Source organism: Ischnura elegans, chromosome X (genome assembly GCF_921293095.1).
Source record: "Ischnura elegans chromosome X, ioIscEleg1.1, whole genome shotgun sequence".
Taxonomy (NCBI): domain Eukaryota; kingdom Metazoa; phylum Arthropoda; class Insecta; order Odonata; family Coenagrionidae; genus Ischnura; species Ischnura elegans.
Window position 1 is genome coordinate 73,166,132 of NC_060259.1, and position 20,954 is coordinate 73,187,085.

The 20,954-nt window shown below is 41.1% G+C and overlaps 1 protein-coding gene across 1 annotated transcript in view; it reads right to left on the bottom strand.

Annotated features, from left to right (window-relative positions):
* The window catches only part of LOC124171089 (protein Wnt-16-like), a 315,609-nt gene extending 297,351 nt beyond the window's left edge, over positions 1-18,258 (bottom strand). Inside the window, exon 1 of the mRNA XM_046550236.1 lies at positions 17,829-18,258. Coding sequence (XP_046406192.1) covers positions 17,829-17,920 — 92 coding nt within the window. The 5' untranslated portion in view covers positions 17,921-18,258. The remainder of the gene's footprint in view (positions 1-17,828) is intronic.
* Between the last annotated feature and the right edge of the window lie 2,696 nt (positions 18,259-20,954).

The window sequence follows — 20,954 nt, forward strand, 5'->3', positions numbered from 1 at the left end:
ATATTGTTTTACCGTTACATAAAACGTACGGGGTGGCATTTTTAACATAGGGGGGTGGCATTTTTAACATAGGGGTAGGCATTTAAAAGCATAGGGGTGGCATTTTGAAACATAGGGGGCTTACCATTCACTGAAAATTTAATAAATATAGTGACTTTTTTAATACGTCACTTTTGGTTTTTCGGGGTCACTGAGTTTTTTTGCTTTGTGTCATATATAAACGTTGCTCATCCCCTGTAATCTAAATATAAAGGCTGGTTTAAAAAAAAAAAATTATAAGAGCTTATTCCCTTCAACTTAAACAATTGTAAATCATGGCATTTCAAAACTCATGAGTGATGTCGCCGCGTTAATGTTAGCATGTTTTTTTTCCGACCGATGCTGATCGCTCTATAAAAGGAATCACTTCATAAAGCGATAACCACCGTTCAGGCCATGCCGGGGTCACCCAAACATTGACGTGGCGACATGGCCCAAAAGGTTTTTACCTACCACGACGAGCGCAAAGTTCTAAGGAAGAATTTCAAAGCATACTTAAGATAATTGATAGTAAGTTTTCAGTAGTTTTACGTCACTTCTTATGAAAAGATGTATCATATTGTTTGATTGCAGTGGCGTAGCCAGGAATTTCGTTCGGGGGGGGTCCAAAACCAGGGGGGGAATTTTTGAAAAACAGGGTACTAAGTCATGGGTTTTAAACTAATTTTAACACTTTTCATAATCGAATAAGCTTCACTTTTCAAAGAAATCTTCTGAAAATTCATGATATTTCAATATTTTGTTTTCTTTTATGAAGGAAAATGATTGTATTTTTATATTGGGAGGGGGGGGGGGGGTTCGGACCCCCAGAACTCCCCCTTGCTACGCCACTGTTTGATTGGGTAAATATTTAAAAAATCAGCTTATATTTAACCAAAGGCAGGTTGCTCAAATTGGCATATAGTTTGGCACACACACAGTCCTGGCATTTTTTCTGATGATCGGTCTCCTCAGTGATTTCCTCAGCGCTAACAAGAAACACCGAAACTGAGAGATAAAAGGGATATGAACACCCAGGTACGAAACGTGTTAAGCAATAGATGCCGGCATCCCCAATGAGCCAACTGGTTCAATTGGAAGTAGTTGTACATGCGGAGAGATATCATCGCGTCGTGTTATGCGCTACCGGGAGCACGAAATGGTAGGCGCGATGCAACGTTCCCATAATCTCGTCTCGGTCACGTTTCTCTATCCCCACACCAGATTCGGTCCCCATCTCTCGGAGGCCATACATTCATAAGCGAAGGCGGTACCGTGGCAAAGGCAAAATGTCGGATTATGAGTATTTTCGCTCATAGAGAAAGCATAATACCATCTCAAAAACATTAAAGAATCGCTTAGAAACGCAATTTTTTATTGATAACAACAAAAATATTACAGAAATAGTGACTTTAATATTTTTAAGGAAACCAGAATTACCAAAAGAGATTACTAGCAAGGAAACAGCCAATATTAAACCAATTTAAAAAGGACTCTACAAACAGCAACATAGTTTCACATTGAATGGTTGTGGACTTAGCAATAGTTTGATATTTTGCGAAAGAGAATTCCAAAATTTAGGGAAGGAAATCTGAAAGGAGTATAAATTAATGCATATGAGGGTTGAGTTAATTGAAGGACTTTGGGATAGAATCGAATGGACATCAGGTAAAATCTTAAGCAGGAGGTGAAAGGATAGCAGAGGCACGTGACTTCAGTTTATGAAGAGAAAGATCTGCGTTAATTTTGAAGATATTCAAGAATTAAATTCTCTTTTTCAAAGGTCTTATTCAACATAATGGCTCCCATGTAATTCCAACTCAAGCTTGAAATTCGTTCGCATAAATAATTGTCCCAAACCGGTATTCGACGTCTGTCAAATGATTTTCCGATAGCAGGTACTTCCTACGTGTGTGAAATAAGTGGGTAGCACCGATGAAAGGACCCTTTTTTGAAGAAGTGCATTCTGGAACCTAATGGTGGCCTCAAGTTTAGAATCTTTTTGAAAAAATAAATGGTTTTCGGCTCGTTTCACGTGAATGTCTACACTTCATTAGGCACTTGAAAACTAGAAAGAAAACTCGGATGACGATTCCTAGGAATTTAATCTCAAACCAAGACAAACGCAAGGCTGAAAAAACTAAAAGAGGCGTTTTACGAAAAACAGCTAACTATCGTGTATTCTCAAAGTTTCTATCATTCGCGAAAAATAAAATTTATTTAGTTTCATGATTTTCATATTTGATACGTTTTTAATAAAAAAAGTGCTTCGTTCCATTGAGAAAATTATTTTTTTAATTTTCAAGATGTTTTTTATTTCAGAGAGATGTTTTTTTTAATCTCGTGGTGCAATGTCCGTTTGAAGTCCACTCGGTGACGAAGAGAAAATATTGTTATTTGCCTCTTGATTTTCGATATAATTTAGTACTTGAGAAGGCAACTACGTACACCAATTTTCACCAAAACTGAGAGATCCACAGTCAACTCATGGAATGACATACATGCCTTTCCGCATTGATCGTCTATGAAAATCCATTCTGAAGAGAATATTATTCCGTTTTAATCAAGAAATACCCAAATTCTCCACCGTTGGCACATAGAAACGCCACTGCAGGTTTTCGAGTCATTGACACCTGGACACGATAGAAATTGAATGAATATTAAAATACCAACCCCACTTCTATTTCATCAAAACGAGTGGGACATTTGAAACCCCTTATAAAAAATCTGATACAAATAATGCTAAACGAAATTAATTTCTAAAATGTAATTTATTTATTTACTGAATCATTCAAAAACAGCCAAAACGGCCTCTACATTGAATAGACAACTTAAAATCTGCAGCTTTAACAAATAAAAAAATATAAAAAGGATATAAAAAAGAAAAAAAAAGGATTCAGAAGATGGCTTTTCGAAGCTGCCTCTTGAATGATCTGATGGGCATTGAAAGATCCAGGGAAGGGTGAAAAGTCGAAATGATATCGAAAGAGGTAGGGAGTCTGCAAAAAAGTGATATCTGAGAGAGAGAAAGACGGAATTTAGGTTAGTGTTGTAGGTGGTTATTACGGAAGGAGCGGGTGGGAATGTGGAGTGAAAAGAAAGGCTGTATTTCTGAGGATCGGAACATGCCATTTAAGGCATTGTGAATGAAGGAAATATTATGAATTATTATAAATTCCTACGGGAGGATAGTGGGACCAATGATAGGGCAGACATTACTTCAGAGCGAGAAGCGTTGTGGAGGTGAAGAACACGGTGTCGGACAACTGAAATAAAGAAATTAACTGGGCGTTCAAGAATTTTAACGTTGGAGGGACAGGCAGTGGAGTAAATAACGAGCAGTACTCGAGGATTGGGAGTACGCAACCGGTGAAAATAGCTCTCATGGCGATTGGATCGGTAACAGTAGTGAGTCGATAAAGAACTCCAACGACTGACATGGCCTTGGATTTCATTTTGTTGAGGTGCGGAAGAAAAGTTAGTTTGGGGTCGAAAGTAACACCCAGGTCATTGATGGATGGTCAACCTATCGAAACATTTTCTAAAAAACTTATGGCCCGGTAAAGAGATGGAGGGGGCAACCGACAGCTTAGGTTATTTGCGCCATTGATAAGTGTAGGGAAGGAAGGATGGAGAAAACCCGGCTTCAGTATTACCTTGGTCTTGACGAAAGACGCTTATGAGATCACGGCTTAACGCCCAATAGAACAGACGGATTGTTGAGCTAGAATTGCCCTCCACACCACACTCAAGGAGGGGTACGGTAGCTTCCCTGCCACCGCCGGGATTTCAACCCGGTCCCACGGGGTGGGAAGCCAACACTCTAGCCACCTCATTTGCCATATCCTCAATACTTTCTTTAAAATACAACGAGCGTGAAGCGCCCGCTCCCAGCGGGCTTCCCCCGCTCTTTTCAATGCAGGTTCACAGAGGGATAGGCGCGTTTCTAATTTTAAAATGTAGAAAAAAAGGCAGGGTCTTATGCACAAATTTAATTGGAATGTTCATGTACATATTGAGGTCAGAGGACCTCTTTAAACACAACATTGGAAGTAATTACACTATCCTCTGTTAAACGCACATGATGACTCATACTTACGTATCAACAGGAGACTTGAGTATGGAATCAGCCGCATTTTGATAAAAGTTATTTAAAGAATGCGAGATATTTTTGCAAATGAACAAATGTATCAGTTTGTGCGCCGTTAACGTCAGGAATATTTACCGATTTTTTTTGTTTTTTTTTTTATTATTTAAAAACCAATTTTAGGAAACAATAGCAATATTTAGGAAGTAAGATATGCCGTCGCATGTTCTCTGATAAATTTTGTGCATGTTGGTACCTCATTTGTAGAGTTTGGTTACGTATAAGTTGAGAAAAATATATCTATATAGTAGAAATAATATAGAAGATCAATTAAGTCCGGTAAAGATCTAAGTTTTGCTCAATTATTAATATTATTACAATCATACTTGAATTTTTTTCCACAGGTGGCATACTTAAGCGAGTGACACTTGCAGCTTCGTCTCTTATGAACTTATATAGCCCAGTCAAGTTCTGATATAGCTGCAATGCCATAATTGGTTTTTAAGTTGAGCATATCTCAGTGATGGGGTAAAATGGGATAGAGATAAAATACTAATATTATTTGATCAATTTCACCCCACTTCTGACTCGAGCAGGCCAAGAATTTTACGATCTTTACTTTAGACTTTATTTAACTTCATAAAACGGGCAGTATCAAGTACCGAATTTGGCATGAACATTTTTCAGGTAACTTTTGAAACCCGTAGTTTAGACATCTATTTGTAATGTTGCAAATATTACAATATATTATTTATTATATAGGATTATTTTATTTTATAGAAACATGCTTTTATATCCTCACATTCCACAGCTCAATACGTTTTTTCGCAGTTCCTCTAAAAGGCCACGCAAGCAGAGCGAAAGTTGATAGACCATCCGAAGTAGCGGGGAAAATTGATGCAGGTGAGAGACGCATATATAAGATTGATCGTGGCTACTTTCAGGAAATACGAAACCAGAAATGTATATAAAAGCTAGAGTGCATTGGGAAAAAGGAAAGCCTGCGTATGATGATGAAAAAGCAGAGTGGTTTTTGAAGGCTACGCAAAGCGATTCCGCGGACGTGAAATGAGAGGCCGAGGGGTTACCATAAAGAGTTGAGCGGCAGAATAGTAAGCGATGAATGCATAACCAGGAAATGTCAAAGTATCCTCTTTGAGGGCATACAAATATGGAGAAGACGAAGAGATTACAAATAACAGATTACGAAGCAGGATTGTTTACAAGGATATAAAGATGAGTTAGTTATATATATTTATGATAAAAGCAAGAAGGTTGAACGTAGACATAGAATATGTGCCGTGCAACTTGATCATTATAGCCTCGGCCGTATTATCAACACGGATATAACGCCATTTATTCCCGAGTCCCGCCAAATGTCAAGTGTAAGCATTAATAAAAACCTTAAATTTATCGATAATAGATTCCAAATCCTCGTATATAACGTAAACAAAATCCAACTCCGAGCAACAAAGGAAATTCCAAAAGAAAATGACAGATTCCTTTCAGCAGTAGAACTTCATTTAAATGTACTTGTAAGTTTTGAATTTTTATTAACACACTGCATTGTGCCTTTCATGGGCGTACCAAGCGAGGAGCAGGTGGGGGTAGCTGCTCCCCTAGAAGCAAAAATCGCAAGTTTTTTTTAAGGAAAATAATATTTTTTCTAGCAAATAATTTTAAAAACTAATAAAGAGCTGCTACAGTTTCCCTAAAACGTTGGTTTCACTCGGATTTTCCATGTTTAAATCTTACCTATAACTTTAACAACCATGGCTCGTCCCCCCCCCCTTAGTTTTGATCCTGGGTACGCCATTGGCGCCTTAACTTAAACACGATACTGTATTTGTATCACAAAAACACTTGACTTTGATGACTTTTTTCATAAAATGTACATAGCATAACATTATTACTCATAAATTTAGTTGTATTTACGCCAACAATCTCATTAAAGTATGTATATAATGAAAAATCGTAACATTTATTTCTCCAGAGTTATTGATCAATTTGTTAAATAACCTTCTAATGTGTCACTCTGATGTAGCGTCAATAACTGTATGCTCCCTTAAATAATGTTATTACCAAGTTATACTGCAGTATGATGCTACGGTAAGGCATTCAGTTTTATATTCCTAGGAAATTATAGCTCCTAGGCTTAATCTTAATGATATTCGGATATGGCTCCATGCAATATAAAACTAATTCAAAGATGACTACTTCATGATGACCCAACTATAAAAAAGTTTTTACAGTACTTTAGTTATTCTATCGGTCTCAAGATTAAGCTTCTTGAGCCATGAAAGGCTATACACAGATGTGCAGATTGTACCGAACTGCGAATGGAACGTACATGTAAAAAAACACATAATAATAATAATAACAAAATGCCTTTATTCATTATTATATACCGTTTGCAAAGAGAGGAATTCAAATAATATTAAAATTCAATGAAACCGGTAGTGAATTGAAATAAAAGCATTTGTGGAAAACTGCCAGTACCTTTCAATTCATTAATACGTTATTAATACCAGCAGCAAAAGCCAGAGAAAGGTTTTAAAGTTCTAAAAACATTATTAAAAATGTTAAAAAGGTCTCCTATTCATAAAAATACAGAATACCTCTTCATAGCATGAAACTACCGTTTATTTACTCATACTTCTGACAATGGTATTCGCTGATGAAATTAAAATTTTAGAACTCTAGCTTGATAACCATGCCATTTTTGGGTAGAAAATTAATTAACCCCATTTTATCATTACAAATCCCTCAAAAACATTTCTTGAGGCAGGGAGCCGCAATAGACTCGGATGCAACGTACGAGGCTTAAATTGCTCGAGCTATTATCTTCCAAAGCGTCACGAAGAATATCATCTCGGAACCTCACTATGCTTCTAGATCTGAGAGAAACGATAAAATTTGGGATGTTCGACGAAAGAAGAGATATATTAATCCAATTTCCCCCATTTGCTGAAGGAATAAATAAATGCTAACTGGGTCTCACTAGACAAATAATCCCAACGCGCACTTTTTTATTTAAATCCAATTTTATTTATTTTTTTATTAGTAGGCTGGTGCCCTAAGTCCCCCACCACACGCCTATTGAAGTGACTTGCGCAGTAGTATCTACATGTAGATGAACCTTACATATCTCACCTCTATTTAGCACCAACTCCTAAAGCGGACACTCACCTTTAACCCGCTCGGTGACCGCTTAAGACAGGTTTCATTGTAGATACATTAAATAAATTAGAGTAAATCATTTTGGACAACTCCACGTTTAGGACCCACACTGTACCACAAGATCGATAGGAACAACAACATATGAAAAATGCACCGTCCTAAGAAGAGGTAAAGAAATTTCTTCCGCGGACAATAATGGATCATTCTCAATATTGGGCCAGAAAATATTCTCAACAATCACCAACTTTTTTCGTAATACTATTCTCTTAATACCACGCTATACGTTGTAAATACATCACAAAACACCCCACCACTGCCCATTTAGGCGGCTTACGAGCTATGTAGACAAAGACGACCACAGATGTGAGGAAAAATATTCCACCAAGATTCAAACGAGCTGTACTCAGGACAGAAGCGATGAGTTCCCTCGAAGAGTCGGTGATTCATAATCGCCAGATCTCAAAGAGAATTCGCTCACATCTGCAGCGTGCCCCTTGAGTTAAAATTACTTTCGAGAAACAAGAGCTACTTGTAGCGAGTAGTGTAGTATGCCACCCTACCATTAATGCATTAAGTTATACAAAGCATTTAGCGGCATATATATTTTACACAGAGGACGGGGATAATCTTTCAGGGACCATACTGATACTTAATCTGAACTTTATCTCTTTACTGGATCAGAATCATGTACCGTAATTAATCAGTTGCTCCATGTGTTCAATTTCCATAACATTAGTCCTGAAAGTGAAGTTGTTTGTTGGAAAGGAAAAATCATTGTCCCTCACCACCCTATTAAAATATTATAGTCATTATGTCGTTGATATAATATCACAATAATGTCACATTCAGTAGCATTTTCCCTTTGGTTTTCTCCGGTTCCATATATATTTGAGATCATAGAAATAGAGAAAAGAATATACAGAAAAGATGGAAGAAAAACTAAAACTTGAACGCGAAAATTATTATTGATGGTTTATATAAATAATGCGCACTGTATATCGTAAATATATTACATTTTAAACTTCGTTTTAAATTTCTTGCCATTATGTCTTCTTCGTGCCATATTTTCAGCAATCTTAATTCCATAAAATTAATCAGTTGCTCCATGTGTTCCATTTCCATAACATTAGTTCTGAAAGTGAAGTTGTTTGTTAAGTTTAAGTTTTTTATAGTTAAGCTCTAAATTATACAAATTCAAACTTAATTAATCATTTTACATTTAATGTTCGTATTTTCCATCGAGTTACAGCTCTCGTCATAAGCGCAGCAAAATTTCGAAAAAATATAATGTAAGCAGGACACAGGATTCATATTAAGTTCATAGATATTTCCTACGAAAACAAACCGTTCGCCATAAAAAGTAAAAAAATCCATTCTGAGAATCACCACAACGCGGGAGATCAAACGTTTCGCGGAAAAGCAGACGCAGGCACAACATCCGATCACACTATAAGAGATTTGTTCAGAAAAAACGGGAATTTTAGCAATTTTTTTCAATTTTTTTTTATTCGTCTACACAAATGTTGTCTATTTCAAAATGGTCCCCATTAGATATTATGCACTTGTGCCAGCGTCCCGTAAAACACTGAAAATTCGATCTTAGGGAACCTTAAGCTTTGTCAGCGATTTCTTTCAATGGCATCCTTCTGTGGCTGTAAAAGGACGGTCGTTCAACAGTGGGGTAGCCAGGAATTCGGTTCGGGGGGCCCAAAACCAGGGGGGAAAACTTTTGAAAAGCAGAGCACTAAGTATAGTATTTTAAACTACTTTTTAATAATAGAAAAAAATCTTCATTTGTCAAAGAAATCTTTTTTAAATTCACGACCTTTCAATAGGTTGTTTTCTTTCATGAAGGAAAGTAATTGTGTTTTCATTTGTGGGGGGGTTTCCGAACCCCCTGGACCTCCCCCCTCGCTACGCCACTACCCTTGAGGCTCCCTTTATTTGTGGGAATAAGAAAAACTCAGATGTGGAGTCAAATGCGGAATTATCTGCCATAATTTATCGATTACGCCAAGCGTTTAATTTCTGTAACATGAATAGTCTAACTTAACCTGATTACTGGGACAGATTCATGTGCCATAATTAATCGATCACCCCATGTGTTCAATTTCCGTAACAATAGTTCTGAAAGTTAAGCTGTATGTTGGATAAACAGGGAAATGTAAAAGGAAAAATCACTGTCCCTCACAACCCTATTAAAAATATTATAGCCATTTTTGCCGTCGATATAATATATGCCACATTCAGTAACATTTTTCACTTTGGTTCTCTCAGGCTCTATATATCATTGCGGGTTTTATAGTAATTTCAACACTTTATAATAGAATGTGATAAATAAATAAATCTTGTACTGCAATAAACAGACATCTAATGAAATTTCCAAGTAAATTAGAGTACAATGTGATGCGCCGATATTTCCCTTCCATCTTCTCAAAAAATTTATAAGAATATCCACACATCTAAAACGTGTATTTCTGTGAGACAACGACCTGATTGCCTTGGCCCTTTCAGTTACTCTGCGATTAGATAAATGGATGAAATGCATACGGTACATACTCAATACTTTCGTTTATTTGCCAAATTTTAGGGCATGCGTCCTGAAAACTCGGAAAGCCAGCAAACTGGTGGAATACCTTTCACCGGGAAATTGATATCATAGAGTTTCCCTCTATAATTCTTGGTATTTTTACTGCTTCTTTGAAAGGTCATTGAAGTGTTATTGCTTGTCATTATCGTTGATTTCACATCATCATTTACTCCCCATAAAAACGCGGTAATCTCACGCTACGAACCAAGAGACTCATCATCTTGTCCGGAGGGTAGACGGAACAGTGACCACCAATAGCACGGAATACCAAGTGCCAATTAATGCCTTCCATTCCAACCCATGACGCCTTCACTTCGATCATAACCAAAGGCCTGGAAGCGATCAACAAAACCACCACTTATACTACGGCAGAACACGCATAAACAATAAAAAGCGGAACGGTGTTCGCGAATTTCTCCACCTTGGGCCCTGATGTTTGTCAGCCACGATACTTTGGGCCATGGGCGTTGAGGCCCGTGCAGACGACGCCGGTTCACCGGAGGGTGATAAGACGACAGGGCCCTTCCCCCACCACCGACCGTAGTTCCACCCTCTCCCGAAACCGATGGGCGGCCTCCCTCTTTCCTTCTGCATGACGAAAGGGAATAGTTGAAAAACCAGTTGGAAAACGTATCAGAGTGCTAGTGGCATAACGAAGAACTGAGCGAACATCTTAGTGGTCCGATCATCTGACGCAAAATTGGGTCCAGGTAGGATTACCGGTTCGGACCTCAAGCGACGCTTCTTACCGCCCATCCTCCACCTTTAGCTGAGCCCGTGGCTTTGTGGTTTTCTCATGCGTAGCGCCACAAACGACCCAAAATCTTTAGCAAGAAGGAAAAATCTAAGAGATTTTAATCTTCATCGACCCGAAAATGGCGAATTCATGGCCTTTATAGCGGGGAAATCTAACAAACAGCAACAAAGGATGGCACAAACACTCATGCCCAAGCCAGGCGAGACTCGGAGCCGCGAACTTTGGTTTGTCAGGCGAGAACTATAATCCTCAGCCACCAAGGTCGGCAAAAGATGTATAAACATCGCATTCGCACGGCACATGTAAGAATGATTTTGAAGTAATTAACCCGTAATTGCAAAGGTTATCGAAAAGAAGAACGGAGTAAAGAAGGACTTCGTGCTTTCCCGGCGAATGGACTTAGTGAAGAGTTCTCGGGATCGCCACCGGGTCAGGAACTCCATATCTGCCGACGTTTCGATGTCCGACTCGGTCATCGTCCTCAGGGCTGTGAATGTCGAGTGAGAATTTTGACTTGCTCATATACAGTCACTCTGGTGGTCAGGTGACTGCTAATTGACTGTTGTCAGCGGCATGCTCTGACTGACTGGCGTGATGGTTTTGCCTAGCCTTTTGTATAGTCTTGAGCAAAGGTTTCCAAGTGCTGCTCAAATTATATCTAGAATTTCTGTTGATTGTATCAGAACTCTTCACTAAGAACGGAGTACATTCGCAACATGGAGTAGTTGGGTAAACTCGAAATTGGGTCCAGGATTATGGGATTATCATACCTCGAGCAAGGTATGCCGTCCTCAAGCTTAACCGTCCACGCAGCTTTGCGTGGTTTTCCTGCAAAAAACGCAAGCATTCATCCAGAACAGCTATCGAGATTAATGTTAAGCTATTAGGATTCGCGTCAGATAGGGAAGAAAATTCCGACGGAAATGAAGTAATTCTTGAAAAAGTATTCCACACTGGTGGTCAAGTTCTTTAGTATGACGCTGGAGGAGTGTTATCGCTCCCTCTCACGAGTTAAACAATGGACGTCAATGAGTCCATCAATAAAAATAAAATTTAAAGGGTTCTAAAAACTCGGTTTCACAAAAGAGCATAAGGTGCAGTAAAAAGTAAAAAAAGCTTTTCATGACTCGGAAAAGAAAGCCTACGTTCTGATTAGGTTTTTTTAGAAATGAGTTAAGAAGAGCCTGACAGGTGAGTAAGGATTGGAGCAAAATTTATATCTCTTTATTATTGAATATGGCATTGTCATCAGAAGCAAGCAAGCCTGTGACATCTCAAGCCGATCCGTAAATGGGAAGTGGGTTAGCTAGTCAATTTAAAGATTCCACGAATGAAACAGATAGGCGAAGCAAGATAAGTAAAAAATCGTGTAAAAATACCTTCAGGTCACTCTCATAGGGCCCGATATACTTCTTTAAATTCCATCAATGATGACAGAGCTTCGGTTGCACCTTTTCTAAAGCCTTCGTAGTATTTCTGAATTTTTGTCTACATCATATACCTTATCGGTGTCACTATACATCCTTCGTGCACTGTCGCACTTACTTACCTTTCCCAATACCAATCACGTTAGTCTCACTTCGTTTTGCTCTAGTTCGTCGACTCAATATTAGTAACTATTACCGTTCATGCAACTACGGCGCTAATAGAACTGGCTTCACGAGCAAATTATATTTTCGAGATTCTAAATCTTTTGGGGGCATTTGATTTTAAAACAGGGTTTATGCTCGTCTCCATGTATTTCCCTATCATTTCATCGAGGTCATCTTTCACTTTAACCCCGACGCCGAGATACTGAGCCTTGTCTTTTCATCTTATGAACTGTTGTTTTATTCGCGGGCAGCTATGCCTTTTACCTCAGTGTTTTCGGCTTGTCAAAACTAGTTCCATTACCTTGTTTGTGCTTATTTGAATTCGCCTTCTACTATATCACTTTACAATGCCTTCATAGTAGGTAATGGCGATAATTTATTTGCATGAATTGCTATGGAATAAATTCTCCCAGTCCGGGAATCGAACCACGGACGCATGGCATTTCGGGCCAATGCACAGACCACTACGTCATCCAGGTGAATTATTATACTACTTATAGGAATCTGGATAGTAATCTACACGGTCCGGAAAGCCGTGATTTGACTCCCAGTCCAGGTGAATTATTTCTCATGGCAATCCAAGTAAATTTCACCGTCGTTCACGCGGCAGTCTCGTGAACAATTTACAAGGTACAATAAGAACAACCAGGTATTTCCAAAACAAGGAAGTGATTGGGTAAAGGCGGAATACGTCCTAAGGTATGTTTTCCAGTACGGACTCCGGTACCGGTTCCAAGCGACGTTTTTCATAGGCGATTTTCCGCCTTCCAAACCGCAACTCGTTTCTCCGTGTTTTCCTGCAATGCAAAACCTCATACCGATCAAAATAATCAATTATTTACAACTAACTGACGAGATTTGCTTATTTTTTTAGAGTAGTATAACGGCGCGAGGAAGAATGCGTTCTACGGTAAGTAAGTCACCCGTGATTGCAAAGGTCATCGACGCGGACAGCCGACTATTTCAAAATAAAGAGTAAAAGGATGTGTGCGGCTAATTGCTCTGCAACGGCGTGTTTTCCTAAATTAAGTACGGCAAACATCATTAATTTAAAATGTGTGAAAATGAGGTAAAAAAACACTCGATATGTTGACTTGTAATCAACTTTTCAGGTGTTTACGTACCCAATTATGAGACAGGTTCGAGGGATATGGAAAAAATATGTGAAACGTGTCCAGCCCCACCCGCGACTAAAAAGTCCCTCCACGCGGACAAAAACCCGTGAAATCTCACCCGTATTAGTGAGATGGTTAAAGACTACCGCCGGTGACAACGGGCCAAAGAGAATTCCTCGTTTTCCGGAAGTTACAGCAAATAATAGAGTAACTTTTGGGCAAGCACGGAAGGTTGGGGTTATAACTAGGGTTACCAGATGTCCTAAAGAAAATTAGGATAACCTATTTTAAAATAAAGACCAAATTTGTTGTTTAAATGCACTAAAATTGCCTAAAACGTATCTACCTATAGTTAACGACAACAAAATCACGTATAAAACGCCAAATTTATTCAGGTAATAATAATAGGTAATATATCACTTGAAAAGAAATAAAACTTGAAAAAATATGCAATACAAAGATCCAAGACTAATGGAGTGGATTTTATCCATATTGAAGTAAACGCTTGTAATTTTCTACGATTATAATAATAATAATTCCATAATTGTGGAAAATTGCAAAAGTTTATTTCAATATATTATGAAAAAATATATGTAAAAACTTTTACATTGTGTACTATACCAATAGTATATTGGTGCTCAACTGATTTTGTGACGACAACAACAACCTATATGAAACATCGGTCACAGACCTAGAATCTGCTTAAAGCTTAAAAAGCTCCTGGCATAAAAATGCTATTATATGCATCGATTCCTTAAAAAGAAGGAATCTAGAATTTTCCAGATATCCCCTTACGAGGTCGAATAATTTCTGAATCACAAAGAGCGGCCGGGATCTTCCGAAAGTTCTGGTAACCCTAACTCGCAGCCCGCCTTCACGAAATTGCCCGCCGGGATGTCAGCGTGGAGGGCCTCATGGGCGCAGGCCTCGGCGGCGGGTGGGCACGAATTGCGCGGACACCGGACAAAGCATTGTGGGACCGATTGAGGATTGCGGCCCATCGCAGATGTGATCACGCCCCATGCGGGCGGGCACCAGTCCAAGCATTTTCCGTATCCGCCCGCGCATGGGGAACAAAACACTCACGACGGGCGCGGATAAAAAAAACATTCCCGATCGGAATCCCTTTCAGCGCAAATGTATTGTCCCGTAAAAACTCCGGCATAAAGGCATGAAAAAAAAGCGATCGCCGATGACCGACGACGGGTGAAGAGATATTACAAAACAATTGTCACAGCTGAAGAAACTTGGTGAATTTGTATTCCCGCAAAAACGTGTAAGCCCCAACGAAAGCCATTTATTGATAAGACCGGTTTTGCCAGTTACGGCATAATAAGGTATACGTACGTCCGGCCATGCGGTGACCGGCGAAACCGGTTGTACCTATAAATTGTTTTTGGGAAGCATACAAAGTTACTACTCTCCCACCGCGATACGCCTCACAATGTTGATTTTACTGTCATTGCTGCTTCAACCGGCAGTGGAGGAGGTTGAAACACGATTTCGAGATGGAAATATGATGGGGTAGGCATAAAGTCTTACGACTCCCGGAGCGTTCATTTCGATTACAATGCGTATACAAAGGTGATATTGAAAAGGATCATTCCGACACTGGGTAACAACATTTATTTTCTTGATTTCTTACAAGGCCATTGGTAGATAGAGGGGTTAAAAGTTCACCAATACTCCAGCTAGAGACTGGAGATGGAAGCAGTCTAATGAATCAACTAGCAAGGGCAGTCTGTAGTCTCGAAAACGGAGATTTTTCACCATGAATCAAAGGTAAATGTGGAATATAAAACTGAATCTGAGAGAAATAAGAATTCTGAACATCTTAGGAACGAATAAATATGCAGATGAGAGACTAGTCCTCCTCAGAATACGAACCGGCTTATTTTTTTAGTATTAGTCGGCATTTCGACGATGACGAAGATCAGAAATAAATATTAAAATAGGAGATTATGTAGTAAAAAAATCGAAATGATTGAAACTTGCAACAAGGGAATACTTCATCTTTGACGCTCACGTATATTGAATTATTTATCATTGATTACTAGCCATATTTTCATTCCGACTCCTTTTAATTTAACATCTAATTTTCATACCCCATGCCCTATTTCTTTAATATGAAATGCCACTGAAATGAAATAACGAAAATCTTACTAACTAAAATTGTGCGGCAAACATAGATAGATATCAATGAAAGTTTTGCGGCACGAGGTGTTCAACCCGAGAATAATCGAACTGCAACATAAAAGGCATTCTTTTCATCCCTAGCTGTTACTTGGTAAGAACATTTTCCCAGCATCCTTAGAGCTTGGAAATGTCGGAAAATTTTACCTCATGTCATTTCTCCGTCACATAACTTTAGGGAAGTCGAATCGATTGCAATACACAGGGTTTTATGACGTTTTATACAATCACTTCATCCTTAGCGGACGAAAAATCTTTATCAATTTTGCATCCAAATAAGTCTACGAACAAACTACAAAAAACAGTACACTGTAACAGTTACCAGTCAATCTCTATGCTATTTCCGGAGATTATTTCCGTCGCATTCTACAAATGCTACATAGTTTCTTTGTACTTCGCCTTCAGCGATGCCATACTGCCTCCCATGCAAAACAGCCTAGCGATACGTCCGTCAGAAATTTGAAAAACTGCAATCTACTAATTTTCTCATCACTAATAGTATTATCACAGTTCCTTTAACGTTGCAAAAATAATGACGTTAACTATAGCTTTTTTAGGAGCTATACTTAATAATTATCACTAAAACATACAAAAAAATCGGTTTCCTAGTGAACTGTCTACTGATGGGAATTGGAAAGCATAAACGACCAGGGAGTTGATCAATGGCGCCGACTCCATGGTGCCTGAGGGGGCCCGAACCCCCTCAAAAATTCGTTATGGGTGTGAGGAAAAAGTGTGTCAGGCTTGTCGATTTTCCCCGAAGTGTCCAGATATCGAGATTGCAGTTACCAGGGTTCTAACATTGACCATATGACTCTTCTAAAATGCTTTAAAAACTTAAAACTCACTACCTATTTAATTTCCCGGGACAAGATGCCCGGTTTGGGCCCCCCCAACATTTTTTGTAAGTCGGCATCCCTGGAGTTGATCTAGTGCGAGACGAGGAGAAGTTCTAGATCTGAGGGGCTCGGGAACGCGACCGCCGGGGATCGCCGGCCCCGCGGGCCGCGACTCCCGACCGAAGAGCCCGCGGTCTCAGTTTCGCGACAAGGCGGTCCATTCCGCGACCATAGGTGACTTGAACGCACGGGCAGCGACGGTCGTACATCAGCGGCGCCGGCTCGGAGGGGCAAGCGCGTCAACCGGAGGCAACAGGGGCCGGTGCCGTTGGAGGCCGTTGGGTGTGAGCGGGTGGGAGGGGGATGGAAGGCCGGAGGCGGGAGGGGAGGGCGGGGAACCGGTCCTGAGGCCCGAGGGGTGAGGTACGCGCCTCTGACAGCCCGCCGTGCAAACCGCTCATTCATGTGGCATCCGAGGAGGGCCGCCCGCGCTCTGGGGCCGCACCCACACACCCGCGTGCCGCAGCATCCGAGAGAACAAGTACTATTAGTGAAAATCTCGAGGGCCCATTAAGTACAGCAAAAAGTAATCGGTACACGAGTACCCAAATGATTACTTGTATATTCATGTTTTGCTTAAAAACACGATCAACCGAGTGAATAATGACTGCTAAAATGATCACGCTAGTTCTCAAATGAAAACAAAATAAACCTAAACGTGTTGCTGAGAAACCAGGCTCCAGACTCATATATTCATCGACGAACTACGGATTACGCTGGTGTACTCAGTTTTAATACTACAATTCATAGTGGAAACCAAAGACTGGGCATTTGTACTTCCTGTGGTAGTTAGGGTATTCAATCTTGAAATAACTTTTCCGATTTAATAATCATTGCACTCATGTTAACATAAGAGTATGCGAGTGCCCTTCATTCCAGTTTTCGAGTAACAAATTACTTTTGGCTCACCCCGAAGGCGAGCTACGAAAGACTTCCCGAGGGGTAGGTTCCTTCCCTGCGGATATACGAGCGGTGCTGCCGCAAGAACGTTGTCCTCGCGTCCAGCTCTCCTCCGGACCTAAACTGTCGGACTGTCCAACGTTCGCTCATGCACGGGGCAGTAACGCGGTCGGGGCCCCATTAAGCATCCGGCAAGGATCAATTTGCACACGCAACGCAACATTTGCACTACCACCACCGCCTCCAACCCTGAATTACCTCCACAAACGGCCACTGAGGCACCACGTGCGGACATGATTAAAGGGCATGGAGGCGGGAGACTGTTTTGTGAAGGGGGCTCTCTGGATATAAAATAACACCCATCCCGCTAATGCACTCCATTGTGCAGCTCTTATGCGGACAATTAGGGGGGTTTGGGGCGACGACATGCACCCCCGGGGTGGCCGTGAAAGGGGTATTTTGGGGGGGGGGGGGGGGGTTGGAGGGGGTTCACTTACATCCAGTTGGCGGCGGCGAGCGGTGGCGTCGGCCGGAGCACGCAGCACGCGGCCCACGCGACGGCCGCCGCCACAGCCACGTGCCGGCGCATCGTCACCCGCGCCCGCCGCTGCTCCTCCGCTCCGCTGCTCAGGCCGTGCCGCACCTCGCCCCAGGGCACGGCATCCTCAGCGCTCCGCCACCGGGCGGGCACAGACAATAGGGTCCGCTGAGGGTCCTCCGGGGCCCGCTGTTGCCGGGGAGGGACGCAGTGGACGGCCGGAAAACAGAATATAAAATCCGCGGTTCGAGTCGGCCCAGGGAAGGGAGTTAGCCCCCAAGCCGGAATGCAGGAACGGCGACGGGGGTTTGTTGTGGACGAATTCACTCACTCGCACAGACACTCACACTCGTCCGCGAGAACCGCAGCGTATGACGCTCCTCGTCCGACTGTGGCGGGAGACGAACTGAGCGCTCGTACGGGTGGGTGGGGGAAGGGAGGGGTACGGAGGGGAGGGCGGAGAGGGGGCGCGCGAAGAGGATTGGCTTACGCCGCGAGGCGAGACGCCCATTGGCCCGAGCGCCGCGACGGCGTGCTCGCCGGGGGGAAGGGGGGGCCTGCGGGGGGGGCTCGCTCCGCCGCCGCCGTCTGCGTTGCCGCACATACGCACGCGTCCGGCACCCGGGAGTACTACCCGCGGTCGGCCGGGAGAGCGGCCTTTCTGTTGCGCTGCCCAAGAGAGTCCGTCGCGATGCTTTCCATGGGTGATTTCGGGGGCGTGCGTTCAAGTCACTGCCGTCATCGTGCCGCATGCCAAGCGGTGCTCCGCCTCAAGCTATGACTCGAATTGATTACTCCCGATATATTCCGCCTTTTTACGCACTTATGAAATGAGCATTGGCATACCCAGAGAAGGGCAGTTGCCCCCCCCCCACCATAAACGTGAAAACAAATTTGGTTCACATCTAAATTTTGACAAAAATTTCTTTTCAAGAAAAATTATATTAGTTTATGACACGGAACTAAAATAAAAATCATAATTTTTTCAATCCAATAATTTTTAAAAACTAATAAAGCGTTTTCAAAATCTTCTTAAGCTTTTGGTCTCATTAAACCTCTCTGTGCTAAAATGTTACTTCCTGTGCAACCATGGCTTGCCCCTCATCTAACTTCCCCCCTTGCCAACTATCCCCTCATCCCCCCCCCATAGTTACGCCACTGCTAATCAATATTTGCTGGTATCGAATGTGAAAGTTTCACCTTGGATAAAAAAACTAGGTAATTTTGATATGTGAGTTCCGCCTCGAGCTTGGAGTGGAATTGATCACTTCTGGTATATTGTGCCTCATTTCCGCACTTATAAAATGTATCTTAAGTTATTGTTTTCAAATTTCCACTGTAACTAGGGTAGCCTCTAATAAATATTTGCTTATATCGAAATTATGAAAATTTTACTTCGGATAATACACTGACGTAGTTTTTATATGTGAGACAAAACAAATGCTGAACAGAGTCAATGCCTAGCACTTTGAACATGATAGTTTAAATATAGCATTAATCTACACTGGAAAGAAGCTGCTTCGTGGGTTTTGAGAAAGGCTTTGATAAGGGGGATCGGGCAAGTTATTGAACATTCTTACGGAAAGCTCGATTCTCGGTGAGACGTCAGTCAGGTGTGAGGCAAGACCGTCCTCGTTCGTCCATATTTTATTTTTTATTTTTTTTTTATTTTAAAGAAATATAACCACATATAGCATATACTTGCCATTTTATAGTGGCCAGGTAACAATACATAAATTAGAGGACGAAGACGCAATATAACATGCAGAAAACAATAATTACATTTACAAAAACAAAAGGACAACAAGAAACTGCAGTGACAGACTACTTCGGTGGCAGATAGGATAGGGAAAGGCTTATGAAGGATTTCAATGGAAGTGCAAAGGGGTCGATGTGTGGAGGGAGTGAGTTCAACACAGAAGTAATGCGGTAGAAAAACGAACGTTTAGTGAGTGAAAGTCTCGGAATGGGCATGTGGATTAGGGGATGAGAACGGGAAGGGCGGGGTGGAACTTTAAAATTGATAAAAGAGCGCAATGCAGGGCAGTCGGTGGTGGAATTGAGAATCTTATAAATAAGTTTTAAATCAGCTGTGAGCCTATGGGTAGTGAGATTAGGGATGAAGAGGGAGGAGAGAATAGCATTAGTGGACATGTTGCGTAAATGCGGTATTCTATTTTTTACTATATTGGCAAAGAAATTGCTGACACAGTCCAGGGATGAGAGGTTGGTTTGTGAAGAGATAGACCAGATGGGACAAGAGTAGGTAAGAATTGGAAGAATGATAGACGAAAAAAAAGTTCGAAGAGCTTGGGGGTCTTTAATTTCAGTGAAACGGAACAGGAGTCCTAAGAGGGACATAGCTTTAGACTTGATGGATTGTATGTGCGGAGAAAAATTTAATTTATCGTCAGTGATAATGCCTAGGTCCTTAGATGTTGATGCACGTTTCAGCAAGTGATTAAAAATACTGTAGTCAAATTGATGAGTTATCTTCTTTAGGGAAATGGACATTACACTACATTTATCTGGGTTTAATGCAAGATTCCAGACATTACACTAATTCGATGTCTGACGTAAGGCATCTTGTAGGTCTTGGCAATCAGATGGTTTTTGAATTTCCTTGAACCATTTACAATCGTCAGCATAAAGGAGAGTTTGAGCTTGGGAAGAAGGTAGCAAAGAGGCAAGATCATCAATATACAAGTTAAACAGATAAGGACCAAGGACACTCCCCTGAGGAACCCCAGATGTCAGAGGAGACCAAGGAGAAGATGAGCCAGAAAGAATAACCCTTTGAGTTCGGTTGTTGAGGAAGCTAGTTAGGAGACTTATGAAATTACCAGAAATATTAAATCGTTCACCTAATTTGTGGAGGAGGAGGCTATGATTGATGGAGTCAAAAGCATTGGAAAAATCCAGGAAAATGGTGTCAAACAGTGATTTATTATTAATTGAGTTAATGGCGTTATGCTGAAAGACGGATAAGTTGGTCATGCATGAGCGGCCCGGAAGAAAACCATGTTGATTATCAGAGAGATGAGGGGAGGTGAAGTAGTATAGTCGATTTAAGATTATTCTTTCA